The sequence below is a fragment of the Chelonia mydas genome, chromosome 1, assembly GCF_015237465.2.
Source record: "Chelonia mydas isolate rCheMyd1 chromosome 1, rCheMyd1.pri.v2, whole genome shotgun sequence".
In the NCBI taxonomy this organism is placed as follows: Eukaryota; Metazoa; Chordata; order Testudines; family Cheloniidae; genus Chelonia; species Chelonia mydas.
In genome coordinates, this window is record NC_057849.1 from 173,360,903 (window position 1) to 173,378,218 (window position 17,316).

The 17,316-nt window shown below is 41.2% G+C and overlaps 1 protein-coding gene across 2 annotated transcripts in view; it reads left to right on the top strand.

Annotated features, from left to right (window-relative positions):
* Positions 1–17,316, top strand: part of SAMSN1 (SAM domain, SH3 domain and nuclear localization signals 1) — a 114,517-nt gene that overhangs the window by 66,886 nt on the left and 30,315 nt on the right. Inside the window, exon 1 of one of the 2 annotated variants that reach the window (XM_043538351.1) lies at positions 9,377–9,541. The exons of the other annotated variant lie outside the window; for it this stretch is intronic. Within the exon in view, the coding sequence (XP_043394286.1) occupies positions 9,485–9,541 (57 nt within the window). The 5' untranslated portion in view covers positions 9,377–9,484. Of the gene's footprint in view, positions 1–9,376; positions 9,542–17,316 lie in introns of those variants that run through there. 2 annotated transcript variants of the gene reach the window in all.

The window sequence follows — 17,316 nt, forward strand, 5'->3', positions numbered from 1 at the left end:
CTTTGTCAAGCCTGACCTTAAAAACTTCTAAGGAAGGGGATTCCACCACCTCCCTAGGTAATGCATTCCAGTGTTTCACCACCCTCCTAGTGAAAAAGTTTTTCCTAATATCCAACCTAAATCTCCCCCACTGCAACTTGAGACCATTACTCCTTGTCCTGTCATCTGCTATCACTGAGAATAGTCTAGATCCATCCTCTTTGGATCCACCTTTCAGGTAGTTAAAAGCAGCTATCAAATCCCCCCTCATTCTTCTCTTCCGTAGACTAAACAATCCCAGTTCCCTCAGCCTCTCCTCATAAGTCATGTGTTCCAGACCCCTAATCATTTTTGTTGCTCTTCGCTGGACTCTCTCCAATTTCTCCACATCCTTCTTGTAGTGTGGGGCCCAAAACTGGACACAGTACTCCAGATGAGGCCTCACCAGTGTCGAATAGAGGGGAATGATCACGTCCCTCGATCTGCTGTCAATGCCCCTACTTATACATCCCAAAATGCCATTGGTCTTCTTGGCCACAAGGGCACACTGTTGACTCATATCCAGATTCTCATCCACTGTCACCCCTAGGTCCTTCTCTGAAGAACTGCTGCCTAGCTTTCGGTCCCTAGTCTGTAGCAGTGCATTGGATTCTTCCGTCCTAAGTGCAGGACTCTGCACTTGTCCTTGTTGAACCTCATCAGATTTCTTTTGGCCCAATCCTCCAATTTGTCTAGGTCCCTCTGTATCCTATCCCTACCCTCCAGCGTATCTACCTCTCCTCCCAGTTTAGTATCATCCGCAAACTTGCTGAGGGTGCAATACACACCATCCTCCAGATCATTTATGAAGATATTGAACAAAACCGGCCCCAGGACCGACCCTTGGGGCACTCCGCTAGATACCGGCTGCCAACTAGACATGGAGCCATTGATCATTACCCATTGAGCCCGACAATCTAGCCAACTTTCTACCCACCTTGTAGTGCATCCATCCAGCCTATACTTCTTTAACTTGCTGACAAAAATACTGTGGGAGACCGTGTCAAAAGCTTTGCTAAAGTCAAGGAATAACACGTCCACTGCTTTCCCTTCATCCACAGAACCAGTTATCTCATCATAGAAGGCAATTAGATTAGTCAGGCATGACTTTCCCTTGGTGAATCCATGCTGACTGTTCCTGATCGCTTTCCTCTTGTCTAAGTGCTTCAGAATTGATTCCTTGAGGACATGCTCCATGATTTTTCCGGGGACTGAGGTGAGGCTGACTGGTCTGTAGTTTCCAGGATCCTCCTTCTTCCCTTTTTTAAAGATTGGCACTACATTAGCCTTTTTCCAGTTTTCCGGGACTTCCCCCAATCGCCATGAGTTTTCAAAGATAATGGCCAATGGCTCTGCAATCACATCTGCCAATTCCTTTAGCACTCTCGGGTGCAACGCATCCGGTCCCATGGACTTGTGCAGGTCCAGGTTTTTCTAAATAGTCCCGAACCACTTCTTCCTTCACAGAGGGCTGGCCACCTCCTCCCCATGCTGTGCTGCCCAGTGCAGTAGTCTGGGAGCTGACCTTGTTCGTGAAGACAGAGGCAAAAAAAGCATTGAATACATTAGCTTTTTCCACATCCTCTGTCACTAGGTTGCCTCCCTCATTCAATAAGGGGCCCAGACTTTCCTTGGCTTTCTTCTTATTGCCAACATACCTGAAGAAACCCTTCTTGTTACTCTTAACCTCCCTCGCTAGCTGCAACTCCAGGTGTGATTTAGCCTTCCTGATTTCATTCCTACATGCCTGAGCAATATTTATATACTCATCCCTGGTCATATGTCCAATCTTCCACTTCTTGTAAGCCTCTTTTTTGTGTTTAAGATCAGCAAGGATTTCACTGTTAAGCCAAGCTGGTCGCCTGCCATATTTACTATTCTTTCTACACATCGGGATGGTTTGTCCCTGTAACCTCAATAAGGATTCTTTAAAATACAGCCAGCTCTCCTGGACTCCTTTCCCCCTCATGTTATTCTCCCAGGGGATCTAGCCCATCAGTTCCCTGAGGGAGTCAAAGTCTGCTTTTCTGAAGTCCATAGTCCGTATTCTGCTGCTTTCCTCTCTTCCTTGTGTCAGGATCCTGAACTCGACAATCTCATGGTCACTGCCTCCCAGGTTCCCATCCACTTTTGCTTCCCCTACTAATTCTTCCCGGTTTGTGAGCAGCAGGTCAAGAAGAGCTCCGCCCCTAGTTGGTTCCTTCAGCACTTGCACCAGGAAATTGTCCCCTACACTTTCCAAAAACTTCCTGGATTGTCTCTGCACCGCTGTATTGCTCTCCCAGCAGATATCAGGATGATTGAAGTCGCCCATGAAAACCAGGGCGTACGATCTAGTAGCTTCTGCGAGTTGCCGGAAGAAAGCCTCGTCCACCTCATCCCCCTGGTCTGGTGGTCTATAGCAGACTCCCACCACGACATCACCCTTGTTGCTCACGCTTCTAAACTTAATCCAGAGACTCTCAGGTTTTTCTGCAGTTTCATACTTGAGCTCTGAGCAGTCATACTGCTCCCTTACATACAGTGCAACTCCCCCACCTTTTCTGCCCTGCCTGTCCTTCCTGAATAGTTTATACCCATCCATGACAGTACTCTAGTCATGCGAGTTATCCCACCAAGTCTCTGTTATTCCAATCACATCATAATTCCCTGACTTTGCCAGGACCTCCAGTTCTCCCTGCTTGTTTCCCAGGCTTTGTGCATTTGTATATAGGCACTTGAGATGACCCGCTGATCGCCCCTCGTTCTCAGTTCTCGCCCCTCCCCTCTCACACGCTCCTGCTCGTGCTTCCTCCCGGTATCCCGCTTCCCCACTTACCTCAGGGCTTTGGTCTCCTTCTAGTGATCTTCTAGTGAAAGAAGGGTTGCTGTTCTGAGAACCTCCTAAGCCTGGACAAATTGAATTCCTAGTAGGGAAGGGTGAACTTGTTTTGTTTAATTTCTTAATGTAACTTGAATGCTGTTGACTTTGTATTTGTTTTAGACAGGGACAGAAAAATATCAACTGAAAAACAGTGCCAGGAAAGAGAATATCAAATTTGCTTTCTCTAATACATATGTAAAGCAAAGTGCAGATTTGTACACACAGATATTCACACTGGAAGTTTAATTACACTGTCATCCACTGTGAGAACAGAAGTGATAGTCTGTGATTAAACTGATCAATCATAACTAACCAAGGTAGCTCAAACTGCTAAAATTCAGAGAACAGTTGATCAAACAAATGTGTAGAAAAAATTCACTGAATACTCTTGAGGTTGAGGAAATAATAATCTGATTGCATATATTTCATGAGAAGAAGAGAAAACCAAATTAATCAGAAAATGTTGCAACTTCTTATTGACCTTACAAATTAAGTTCAATTTTACACAACAAGAAGTAATGACAGCCAGTGAGTGGGGAAGGTGATGATCATTTAAGATCATGTGCTAGGCTTTGTTTTAAGCATTTATTGGTTCTTATATTTAGATTTTCATGAGTGGTTTTTAATGCTTTTTTTTTTTTTTCATTTTATTAAAAGCCATCCTCGTTCTAACATAAAATACTAAGAAAAACCCCTAGAAAAATGAATATTTCACATTTATATTACAGTAATACCAGTTAGTCCCAACTATGATGCTAGCTGCTCCACAAACTCACAAGACAGTCCTTGCCTCAAAATGTTTACAGTTTAAGGCTCCAGTCTTGCAACTGGGTCTGTGCAGGTGGAAAAGATCAAAAGTATTCACTAATTTTGGGTGCCCAATTTGAGACACCTAGGGAGGATTTTTTTTTTCAGAGTACTTAGCATTACATAGCACTTTATGTTCAAAGTACAGCACCTATTGACTTCAATTGCAGCTGAGAATGCTCAGCACTTTTGCAAATTAAACCCAGAAATTGAGGAACGAACAATTAATGACCATCCTTGAAAACTTTGGTTCAAGTGAGTTGTCCAGCATCACATAGGAACTCCGGCAGAAACAGGATTAGAATCCAGTTCTTCAGGGCAGTATTCAAGTGCTTTACCACGAGACCAGTTGTCCAGTGGTTAGAGCGCTAGCCTAGGACTCACAAGGCCTAGGCTCAATTCTCAGATATGCCACAAACTTCTTATATGGCCTCGGGCAAGTCACTACTTCTCTAGACCTCCATTGTCTTCTCTAGACCACCCGCGACAATGCTTTTGCCCCATCAGGCATTGGGAGCTCAACCCAGAATTCCAGTTGGAGGCAGAGAATGCGGGAACTGTAGGATAGCTACCCACAGTGCAACGCTCCGAAAGTCGATGCTAGGCTTGGTACTGTGGACGCACTCCACCGACTTAATGCACTTAGTGGGGACACACACAATTGACTGTATAAAATTTCTTTCTAAAAAATCGACTTCTATAAATTTGACCTAATTTCATAGTGTAGACATACCCTGAGAGATGGATAGGAGGATGGGAAAGCAAGAAGGGGATACACAGGAGGGAGTATGGAAACAGGTGTGCAGGGGCAGAACCACAAAAGTGATGCAACAAGGGGAGGAGTGGAGTGAGGACGCATTAAGCAACAGGAACAGGAATCAGGACACATTACGAGAAATTGGAACCAAAAATAAAATCCCCGGATTGGTTATTGGGGATGCAGTCTGTGTTAATAGCTGCATCACTATCCCTTACTCAACAGAACTCACACACATTCTGAGTTAGTGTCCTAACTCATCCCTTCAAGGGATTTGACTCAAAAACAATAACAAACCATAAACCTCAGCCTAAATGTCTTCTTTGAGTTTGGCTATCTCTAAGGCTTCCCTTCAGGACCCCTGTGTTTGCTCCCCAATTGCCTCTGGCCCAAAGAGACATTCCAGCCCCTATTATACTCTTGATTAAGTTAACTGGGTCCACATGTTAACATGACTCAAAAGTGACTGTCCACATTTTGAATCCCACCCACCTGAAACTGCATGTGAGGGGAAAGAAGAAATACAATCTTCCATATAGGCCAAATGAAATTAAAGCTCTGCAAGAGACTACGGAGAGTTTACTCCGTTTATTCTTTTTCATGTTAGCATTTAAAAAGCAGTTCTAATGTTGTGACAGTATGGCAACTTGACATTCTGACATCAGTGAAGAAATTCAGCATAAGATGTTTACTGGTAAAAGATGGCTCAAACTACAAAGAGTTTCCTGACAGCAGGCTGTGCATTAGAGTTAATCAGAATTTACTTTTGTTGATCTTGATTCTAATCAGAGGTAGGCAGGCAAGCAACATGATGTAGGTACCCTGAAAAATCCCCAACTACACTGCTGGTGCTTGTGCGTTAAGCCTCTTTTCAAGCTGCAGAATGAAACATGCTATGTCTTGTGTATTAGATTAACAGTGAGTATCTGAACATTTTTTACTTTTATTTAAAATATTACCGTTGTTCTGTGGCTTTCCTACTGAGTATATATGCAGTGCATCAGCGCCTTGGGTCCTCATTCTTTCAATATATTTGTAAAGACATTTCTGACAACCTGTGCAATAGCTCGTACAATTATAAACCAACTCTTGTCTAATCATGCAATTTACCTAGATGAAAAATTCCTGTAGCTGATTAGTAATCCCAGAATTCACTAATGTAATCTACTGAGATATCCTAGACATGAACATTTGCACTCTAGCTTTTAAAAGTACATCTATACTTAGCAGGTCTCTGCTGTACCTATGTTTACCTAAAGCCACACCAGAATCCCCCTGACAGATTGATTTGTTATCTGTCACACACACAGGAAGAAGTGATCTGCTTACAAATAATCACACAGGAAAACCACCAGTGACATACATTCATCTTTCAGAAATAGCAAGCGTGGAGTCATTACTAGGAAGTTGGATCAGCCTGTGGCTACACACTTCAAAACACAAACCCACATCTCATTGACTTGGAATTTTCCCAGCAGGAAGGCTTAGACTCAAAGAAATAGGAAAAAAAGAGAAAAATTCTGGTCTATGCAGTTCGAAGCTGTAAAAAACGGTATTTGTGGAACATCCTGCAGCTGTTCTCTTTGAGAATCATTCCCTCACCATATTCTATAGAATATCACCGGTGTTGGTTCTAAACTGACATTGCATAAGAGTGGTTGACCTGGCCATCTAGTGCATGGGGCTACCATGTGGGGTCGAAGTTTGACATAGAATCTTATCAAAGAATATCAGGGTTGGAAGGGACCTCAGGAGGTCATCTAGTCCAACCCCCTGCTCAAATCTTGATTCTTCACTCCACGCTTAGGCTAGCGGAGGTTGGGAGCATGCCAAGGCTGAAGGATGAAACCGATGGCATTTCAGCCCTCTCCACTGAGACCAGAAATCTCTTCACGGGGTTTTGCATAGCGTGAGTGCAACAGAGCGGCACTCTATTCTGACTGTGACTTAAGCAAGTGAAATAGCTGCTTTCTCATTACTTCCTCTTGTTAAGACTAGGTATGTCAGTCAATAGACTGCATATAAAGACCAACATTTTCAAACGTGTCCATTTATTTTGGATGCCTAATCTGAGATATTAAGGGCCTGATTTTTTAAAGGGACTGAGTAGTCACAGCTCCTATTGAATTCACTATACCGCTTCACAAGTCATCGTATATTTTGTATGGGTTAAGACACTTCTTAATGTATCATTGGGTGGTCAGGGTTTTCAACTCTTCTAATCAGATTTATAACATTAATGTTTGGGACAGCCACCCTTCCTTTGACACCTGTTTGAAATTAAAAGGCTATAAATCATAAAGTATGCTATTGTTACCCCATCTGTTGGTTTTAATTTCAAATGGAACCTCTTTTAAATGTACTGGTTTACTAAATTAAGTGCATTTAATGTTACCTTTGTTTGATTTTCTTCCTCCTTTGGCAGTTTCTAAAACTAGTGTGTGTATCAACCTTTCAAGGACAAGAAGATAATCAGGTCAGCCTTCAAGCTGTTATAATTGTTCTGGTCTGTGAAAGAGGAAAAGAAATAGATATGGGTGAGTACTGCATTTCTTGAAACGGCCCCTTTCTTCCTGTTTAACAATAAATATGCTAGAAAAAGGAAGCTCATATTACTGTTCAGATGAGTTCCCATTTATTCATCATGAAGATTTTAACGATGGACAAAATCGCATTCTAGTGATCAGTGCAGTCTGATTTCCTCCTAAAGTTTGCATACAGTTTAAAATTTAGATTAAAGAGAAATTCAATACAATGCAATAATACATTTTTATAAAGAAAAATAATAGGTTTAATTACTACAAAACATGTAATTATGTAATTACTGAATTACCAGGGTAAGTTCAATACTTATGGTAATATGGTTTAAGCTAAATGGACTTTTTGATTGTTGTTATCTGATGTATGAGGATGGGAAATTTACCCCTCTGAGTCCTTTATTGTTGACACCAAACAAATCAGAGCTGAATTTGTCCCCTATCCTTTAAGTGGGTGCAACTCTGAATTTAAAATTTGTAAACAAAAGTCTTTTGTTAAGCTTGAACATGTATTTCACTGGAGTCCAGCTAACACACAAGAATGACATTGCATGGTCTTCACAGAAATTCTACACCTTGCTAAGAAAACCTGCCTTTCGAAAGTCTGGAAAAGAACACTTCAGACATCCATTTAGTTTCCCCATTTCGCTAGAATCTTTCATCATATGTTATCAACCCACGCAACATACCAGCCACCCAAACTTAACATTGCCTCCGAAAATTTGCGTATGTAGACTCAGTAGTTGGTATAACAAAATTAAATGGTAACTCATCTGAAAATTGATATCTGAGCTGTCTTAAATTGATTGTTAAACAGTAAGAAAGAGGACATTTGAGCAAATATAGTAACCACCCTTATCTAATTCCTCTCCTAATTCATGCATTAGAAACATTAGAAGTACTTTTACAGGAATAAGGGAAAGGCAGCCCTAGACATGAGAGCTGTGCATCTCTTGCTGGGTTTTAACAAACGTTCTCCTTGGTTTCAGTTCACATGGTTTCTTGCCTTTTAATTTGTTTTAAGTTTCAGGTTCATTCAAACCCAGTTGTAAAAGGATGACAGATAAGAACGAAGCTGTGTCTTTTTTTTAAGCTCTCTGCATTGCTTACGGAGTCGCAAGATTTGTGAGGTTTTATTTGACCCAGAAGATGTTTGATGTGACCAGCTATCTTCAGTTTGTTATTAAAACAAAACCTAACCAAGTAAATAGCTAGGGCTAGTTGAAAATGTTCAAAATTTGTAATTTTGACAAATTTCATTATCAAAATTTTAACTACCTAAATTTCAATAAAAATTCCATTGTTTTTTTTTTTTTTTGACCAGCTCTACAATTAAGTTTCAAAAAATCCATGCGTATCTATGTATACCAAAAAGCTTCATGTTGAGATTCTGTTGAAGGGATGTGTGGCCCAAAAGAGAGGTTTTTGTTCAAAACTGCTGGATTCTCTTACAACTTGCAACAGGAAGTCAGCAGAGTTTTGCATGGGTTCAAGTTTTACTGGGCAATGATTCGCAGACCAGTCAGCTATCCCCGAGATACTGGAGCCTTGGGATTTCTGATGCCTTATTGTTCTGTCTTCTTGGCAAATTATGTTAAAATGAAAACATAAAATGATATGTTGGTTTGGATACACTATGCCTCTTTTCTTCTTTAAGCATCTTAGCTGATTTTAAAGGGCTTAAAAAGGGGCCATTGGTTCCCAACCCCCCCTCCCCCCCATGTCACTCTCTCCTGAACTTTTTATTTTCTTTCTTTTAGTCTATTGTCAGATTTGCTTGTCCCATCTCTTCCTTTCTTCATAGTATGTGTGATGGTGCTTCTGAGCAAGGGACTTGAAAGTGTTGCCTTAGGAAGTCCAAATCCTGTGGAGAAAGGTTGAGAGGTTTCCCCACGCAAAAGGCAAAGGTAGCTGTGGGGATTTCTCCTCCTCTTCCTGCCCTCCAAAGCCCCATGAAGGTGCCTCTCTTCTCTCTGCAGCCGCTGAGATGGAGACCAGTTCCACATGGCCAAGAGGGAATGGGGGAGCTAGAGGAACAGCTGAGCCACACATCATGTTGCTTTTCAAATCTGTGGGGGAAAAATGTCACCTCAGCTTCAGAGCAGCAGTGACTCCCACTCTACACTGGGTCTGCTTGTATAGGAATGATACAAGTGGCAATGCCACAAGGCTGGGTGGGAAGACGGGGAGAGGCAGGCTCTCTTCATTATTATGAAAACCTAATGGTGATAGTGGTTGGAAGAGAACTCAGGATTTCTTGGTTCCCAGGCCTGTGTTTATTCCTTTGGCTGGTGCTGCCTTGACGGTTGGTGTCTCTCCCCCGTCCCCATTACTCCTTCCCCCTCCCTCACCCCACAAGTCTAAAAAGGAGTGAAGTCACATCCTGACTAGAATAAGGAAGTACCATTCATCTGATGTGCATTCTGTATATCCTGCACTGTTGCATTTAGTTTGGGTAAAGTCAGACAACGGCTCCTAATCTGGATAAATCTGAAGTTTAAAATGTTGAAGAGAAAAACTTCCAATGTGTCGGATAAGGAGAAATGTCAAAAACCAAAGGTAAGAGACTGTTATATAATAAAAGAGATACTTAACAGTTTGCAGAGAGGGTATTTTTGATGCTTGAAAGGGTTGAGCATCAGTCACTCACTTAAAAAAACCATGTGCAATGGTACAGGCTTTGTAGCATCTATGAAAAGATTGAACAGGAAAATCTGAAATTAAATAACACATGATCGTGCCTCAGGAGCTTCTAATACACTGACCTGTGCTTCATTACTGTAGTCTCCTGGCTCAGTTTGTATACATTCAGTTGAGTGGCTTCAGTTTACAGAATCTTCAGTACAGAACAGCCATTCACACCATAAAGGGACAAAGCAAAATGTGGAGGTGTCTGCTCAGAAGAGTCCTGCTAGTGTTTGCCTAGTGGTGTTTGCCTGCTGAGGTGTTGCTGCTATTTTGACAATAGCTCCCACATAAGTCCCCTCTTCAACCTGTGATAAACCAATGATCTAGCAGGAAAATGTGTGCCAACGGTGAGGAGGGGTGAAGGATTAGCAGGTGTGTTATTTTTTTCCCATTTAAACACAATTGCTGTTTCAGAATACTAAAGAAGGAGACAGCACTTGGCAAACAATCTTTTAGTCAGCTGCACTTTGCTGGAAATGTTTATACTTTCAGCCTGAAAAAATATGCTAAGTCAATGATAGGTGACATTGTTCAACTTCTGCAGTCTGAAGTTGGAGGAGGGAGAGTAAAGGCACTTGTAGGATGTATGGGAATGTCCTGAGCTAGGAATTGAGCTTCAATTCCTGCCATTGGGTGCACCTTCCCAAAGTAAAAAATCAAATATCTTCAGAAATACTTAACTTACCCTGTGGGCTCAGGAATCACTGGCAGATATGAAACATGAGACAAAATCTGAAATATCTACCCTTTACTTCAATTTGGTGGTGTCAAAATTTTAGCAAAGGGCCCCTGTGAGCCAGGGTGACCAGATAGCAAGGGTGAAAAATCAGGCTGAGGTGGGGGGTAATAGGTGCCTATATAAGGACAAAGCCCCAAAATATCAGGACTATCCCTATAAAATCAGTACATCTGGTCACCCTACTGCAAGCCCCGGCCAACATCTCACTGCTCTCAGCAGGGTGCCCACTAACATATAGAACTAACTCCCCATAGCATGGGAATATGCCTCAGCTTGTAACTCTCAGTCCTAAAAGATCACTGAAGACACTTGCTCATCAGAAGCATTTTCTGTTTTAATCACTGTTGGCCTTTCTGTGAGACACCCCCAGTTCTGTGGTCTGATTTAGGGACCATTGAGGTAAAGGAGAGTCTTTCCATGGATTTCAGTGAGCTCTGGATCAAGCCCTTCTTGATTCACATTTTGTTTTTATAGTTATATATTTTATGCTCTTAAATTATTGTGATGCATTTTATAGGCAGTGAATTAAAATAATGCTAGTTTTAAATAAATGGCACATGACTAAAAATAAAAAATGAGCATAAGAGAATCAGTTCCTTCTCATTTGTGGATGGTTTTGGTTTTCTTCTCAGGGATATTCATTAAGGGCCAAACATGACACCTTTTACACCTGTGGAATGGTAACTTTCTGAACAAATAGTCCCATTGATTTCATTGGAGCTACTCATGGATTCCACATGGCAAAGGATGGCAGAATCAGGCCCAAATTAAAATGTGGACCACTGAACAATGGCTCTTAGTGATCAATATAAATTAAATTAAACGGACACGTCCATGTTCCCTGTTTCAGTTGACCCGTTCTGCTAAAGAGTTCCGTGAACACCTATGCTGCTATACAAATAAATAAATAAACAGTGAACAAGCAAACAAGGAGTTGTAGCCTTAAATCACTTTAATGAGAATGAAGAGCCCATACCTTTAATTTCATTTTATTCTCCAAATCAAATGAATTTTATATTCTCATTTATACCAGAAGCTCAGTAATACCTAGTATAATTGTACTGTCCGTATGTATCACTTTGTCTGCGATAGTATGTAGTTCTAGAACTTCAGCCTGAAAACAGCTTGCTTGTTCTGTGTAAATCAGTCTGGATCCTTTTCTCATCACATTGGCACTCTGTTCTGGATGCATTTCACCCATCTTACACTCACTTTGGACTCTGATTACACCAGCTGCAAGGCAGAGAAGAATTAGGCCCCGTTGTGTGAATGTCTCTCAATGGGAGCATTTTTCTGAGCATCTGAGGATCATAGTATTAAGAATGGAAAAAGAACATACTAACTCTAAACCATTGTTTGTCATAGTACATTTTGTAACTCTAAGCAAGAAAGTTACCTAATCTATTCAGTGAGCGGTTGGGAAATGTACAGCACGCAGATCAATGGCTTATGACAAAATTTACAAAATTTCATAACCGATTTCCCTGGATAGCTTCCCGGTTACCATGCTTTACCAGCAGTCTATATCTTTTTATGCGCATTACAGCCAGTCACTTTTGTCATCATTTTACTTTTGCACATTAATTTACAAAATTTCCATTACAATTCCCTTTTCAAATCTTTATTTTAATACAAATGTATCATGCATGTGAGGTCCATGAATAATGTCTAATATATGGTATAGACTGAGATTGTTGAAGGGAAATCATGTGAGGATGGGGTTGGAAAGCCTTTTCTAAACAGTCAGCTGCTCCTGCGCTTGGCTAATAGAGGTGGTTGGCCAAGCAAGTGCTCCATAGAGACTCTGGCAGCTGGCCCCCAACTTGTAGTGAGATGTACATCAGGGTGTGTGTGTGGATAAGTGTTCACTATGAAAATGGTGATATTTCCTATTTGATAGCAATTAGGGTTGCTGTTCTCTGGGTTGTATAGAGGGGGTGCCTGTTGTACTGAAGCAACTTTAATTACTTTCCTACAGTCATAGGCCAGTGGTTTGAGCATTGGCCTGCTAAACCCAGGGTTGTGAGTTCAATCCTTGAGGGGGCCATTTGGGATCTGGGGCAAAAATTGGGGATTGGTCCTGCTTTGAGCAGGGGGTTGGAGTAGATGACCTCCTGAGGTCCCTTCCAACCCTGATATTTTATGATTCTATGAATAGCAAGCACTCTGTGTGTGTGTGTGTGTGTGTGTGTACATAATACACCCAGTCTATATATTCTATGTAATGTGAATGACCAGTCATGTTTTGAGCCAAAACTTCTCATATCTGGTCTCAAAGCTAAATGTTTTCTTTGAAAGTTTAAGAAAAACTTCTTCTCCCTCTTCTGCATTCTGTGACAGTTTTCTGCAAGTCTGCTTAGCAGGGCAATCGAATAGACCAGAGGAAGGGCCAGATCCTCAGCTAATGTATATCAGTATAGCTGATGCATATCAGTATAGCTGCATTAATATCAGGATAGCTAATGCATATCAGTATAGCTGCATTTACTTCCCTGGAGCTACACCATTATACATCAGCTGAGGACCTGGCCCAGAAACTTGATATTTTCTTCTTTAAAAACTGACAGCTTAGAAAATTTCAGAATATTGCAGAATACAGAACAGAATGTGGAAGGACCCTACAGTTTGTGAGGTTCATTATATTTTTTTCATGCCCATACATATCTAATTTCTTTCTGTCTAAGTTCTTACATGGCTTCCTATCACTATGGTATCTGAGTCCATAATTATAAGTGCATCTATCAAGATATATTTCTCTCACTCCCCACCCCCTTCTAGTCAGTGGGGACTGGACTTTGTTTATTTTGTGTTGCTGTTGTTCTAAAATGTCACATTGTGGGCAGGTTAAGGCAAAGAAAAATGGTGGTTTGCATTTAGCTTTGAAAGCTCTGAGCTGTGTCGTCAAACTGATCTCTCTGAGAGTAAACTTCATGGGCTAGTTGTAGAGACAGCTCTGTCTCCTCTCCACACGAGTTTCAGCTGCTGCCACAAAAGAGGTTAATTTTAGGGCAGCTGGTGGGGAGGTGAGTGGATGCTCTTTACAGAATGTGTTTCAGTGACACAGTTACAGGTTTACATAAACTCTCCCACCAGCAACCCCTCTGCCTGTCCCTGGACAGGGAGAAAGTGCGTGGTATCACAAAGGGCTTTGTTTAGAGCCTGGACCCTGAAGTCAACAGGAGTCTTTCCACTGACCTCAGTGGGCTTTTGATCACTTCCTTTAAACTCTGCTATAATCTTAGTAGGCACCAACTGTCTGTGCTCTGAAGTGATTTTTCAGTCATTTAGAATAATCATTTTGATTCCCACCCCTCCCCACCCACAGACCCACTCTCTGCCAAACCTTGAAAAGGGGCTATTCACATGCAACTGGTCAGACTTCAGCTGTGTTTGCTATCCTGGTGCAGGGGAAGGAAGGATAATTTCATCAGAATGCTTCTTCAGGACCTCACATTCCAATGCCATGCACCTTGCGCAATCTCATTTACTTGTGCAACATAAGCGTAAAATGCTAGCAGTGTTATTAGGCAGTCTTTTACATCCACTCTGTACTTGCTTTGCCCAGGTGTACATGACAGCACAAGGGGAAGATAGTGTGTATTCTGTACTGTAACATAGCTTATAAAGTGCACAGAACTGTAGATCATAACTAGTCCATCTCTTGTTTCTGCTTCTGAAATTTATACAGTTAGGTAGAGAATGAAGGGATTCCTCTTGCTTCCACTCCAGTCTGAAGCAAGCCTTACCTTATACCCTTTCCTTTGGACTTGGCGGAAACAAGTTTTGTCTTATATATTTATTTAGGATTACAGCTGCTCTAGCTTTATGTTAAAGCTAGAAGACATTTTGTTGTTTCATTCTGTTTTCAAATATGCTTCACCTACATGGTGCATGAACCTCCACCTATACAAGGTGTGAGACCGTACAGAATCATGAAGAGTATATTTTCCCTGTTTATCTCAACATTTGTTCAAACTGCTTAATAAAGTCCCTCTGTGAGCTTGTTTGCAGGAAACACTGATATTATTAATTTTCAGAGCTCAAAAGGTACATATGAAATAACATGGCCCATCTGATGTGAGCTAAAATATTTCATCGTAAAGCTATTGTACACTAGCACTATATCACGCCAATAGTTCCCTTCTTATACATTTTGTTGAAATCCTGGCCCCAGTGTAGTCAATGCCAGATATTTCAATGAGATCAGGATTTCATCCTTTATATGTGTTCTTGATGTAGAGAGTGATGCTGCAAACACTTACATAAATAAATTTGCCCACAGGAGTGGACTCATTATTCACATGACTAGTCCCGTAGAAGCTGAAATATTCATTTGCATAAGTGTTTGCAGGATCATGCCTGTAGTGTGGGCAGATGTTAAGCAAGCTTCCAGGTGCTGCTTTTTCTCCTATGGGGATTTGAGCAGCACTCCGTAAGGGGAATACTGATGAGAGAAAAGAAAACCCAAAATAAAGGTGCAATAAGTCTTAGCACCCAGAATAATTCAAGTCATAATTAGAACTTCATAGATTCATAGATACTAAGGTCAGAAGGAACCATTATGATCATCTAGTCCGACCTCCTGCACAACGCAGCCACAGAATCTCACCCACCTGCTCCTGCGAAAAACCTCTCACCTATGTCTGAGCTATTGAATCTGTAGACTAAGGTCTGCAGTGTAGAGATTGTTCAGAGTTAATGAATATTAACTAGGGTTTATCCTTGAGTAGTCGAAGCTCAGCTTTTTAATGTTGGTTCAAAGATATAGCCTGATATGGTTGTGGAAATAGCAAGTTTTTATATGTTTTTTTCCAAAATTTCGAGTGCATAAATGAGCCCCTGCTCATGTCACGGATGCCAATTTTCACAACCATGACTGAAGTGGTGTTCGTTTTCATTTGCATTTCATTCTAACAGTGATGAGGGGTGATGAACTGATGATAAGCTGTTTTTGCCATAGTACCTGCTATGCAAATTTATGCTTGTAGGCAAAAGGGACACACAGTTCTGCCATTAAAGGTCTTTCCTGTGTTCCCTCTTGTGGAAAGACTTTGTCAAAATACATTTGAACTCTGTAAAGTAACCAGAAAGAGAGGATATCTGGGATGTAATTTTAAAGATTTGGTTTATAGTGGAAATACCTGTAGGCCTTATCAAAAGAGGCTCATGTAAAAAGTATGTTAGAAATAATGAAATGTATAAATGTGCCTACAAAAGATTGCAGGTGACATTTCAGAGGGATATTTCCTATTTCTCTCAGGCTTTATAAAACCTAGAACAAGTTTAGAGGGAACCATTGGTGATTTTTTTTCTTGCTTGCATGGAAGGTTCCACAGCCAAAACCCTACTTCTTTTATCTCTAATTTTTGTCAGTTATTGGTATAAGTACCATTTTTTCACTGCCAAGAGAGCATTTTTTTTTTTTTGTCTTTCATCAGAGGAATATTTAGCAAGTTGTTTTCCGTGATGTTTGTCCAGGAGCAAGATGGGCTTTGAAACCTTGAGGTGCTACTCTCTCCCCAAAGGGTAAGACTCCAGGGGTTACTCTGATCCTTTGATGAGATAATAAGGCCCCAGTATGTCCAACATCCCCATATGGATGCTCCAGTCAGAATTTAGGTGTGTTGAATATTCATGTCACATGCCTGGATGCTCTAAAAGGGCCATATTTGAAAACTGGGTTCTCCATCAGACATACACATGTGCACACACTCATAAGCACAGGGGGGCAGATACTCAGCTGGTGTAAAAGAGCTTGCTTTACTGAAGTCAGTGGATTTACACCAGCTAAAGATCTGCCCCAATATCTGTTTTTCTTTCATTAATTGTATAGAGAATTTGACTAATTGCAATACTGTATTTTCAGGTAACACCAGATGCCTCTGAACCAAATGTGAATAAGGTGTCTGATTCCTGTAAAGTAATTACTTGAAAAAGGATTGTCTGTTTTGGGGAAGCAGTTGTGGCTTACAGTTTTTTGTATATGACTGCACTCTGCCAGTAATCTGTGTCAGAATATTCATAGTTCAGTTATCAGGCCTGAAGTAATTGATGGCCAAGTTTAAGCAAGCATGGAATGGTATGAATGAATTAGCCAAAGACACCATCCATTATTGTACATACTGATTTGTCATCATGAGCTGATAAAAATGTTTCATGACTATACTGTGCATTGTCTCTCTGCATTGGATCTGCCCTCTTCAAGTCCAGAAGAGAAACTAGTGTGCGATAAGTAGTGTAACTCATATTCTGCTGTGCAGAGCTTGCTAGCACACAAGATGTTATCGTTTGCATTTGCTAGCTAGAAGTGAGTTAATTAAGATACTTCATTTTGGGGTCTGAATCCCCATGGACTAGGGGGAGAGTCTCCATGTGACTAATAGTGTTAATCCTCCTATATAATTGACTCAAGTGGTATGAAACCCACGCCAGGGACTGTGACAGATTGTTTGGACTGGAATGACAGGTGAAACCAGTGGTAGCAAGTTGAATGGTTCTGGTCACTCTGTCCTCACATCATCTCCTTAGCTGTGGTTTTTGAAAGTGGAGCGAAGAAGAGGAGGAAAGGACAGTGGGGCTGCTTTGGCTACTAATAGCAGTATTTTTGTTTTTATCAAACTGGCAACATCAGCATTTTTGCTGTGGACCAAGACATAGATGAGCTGATGTACATTCTCAAGGTTGTGTCAACAACACAGCAAAAAGTCTCTGAACAATCGGTAGTACAAAAATGAGTGAAGGCTATAGAAATACATGGCCGGGGGAGGGGGGGTGGTGGCGTGTTATAAGAGGTGGAAGGTTTATCACCAGATGCCAGATTGTCTCTCAGAGGGGCAACCTGGAATATTTCCCATTTCATTTACCTTTTCTCTTTCTTCATCTCTTCTTCCCTTCTAGAAGGATTATT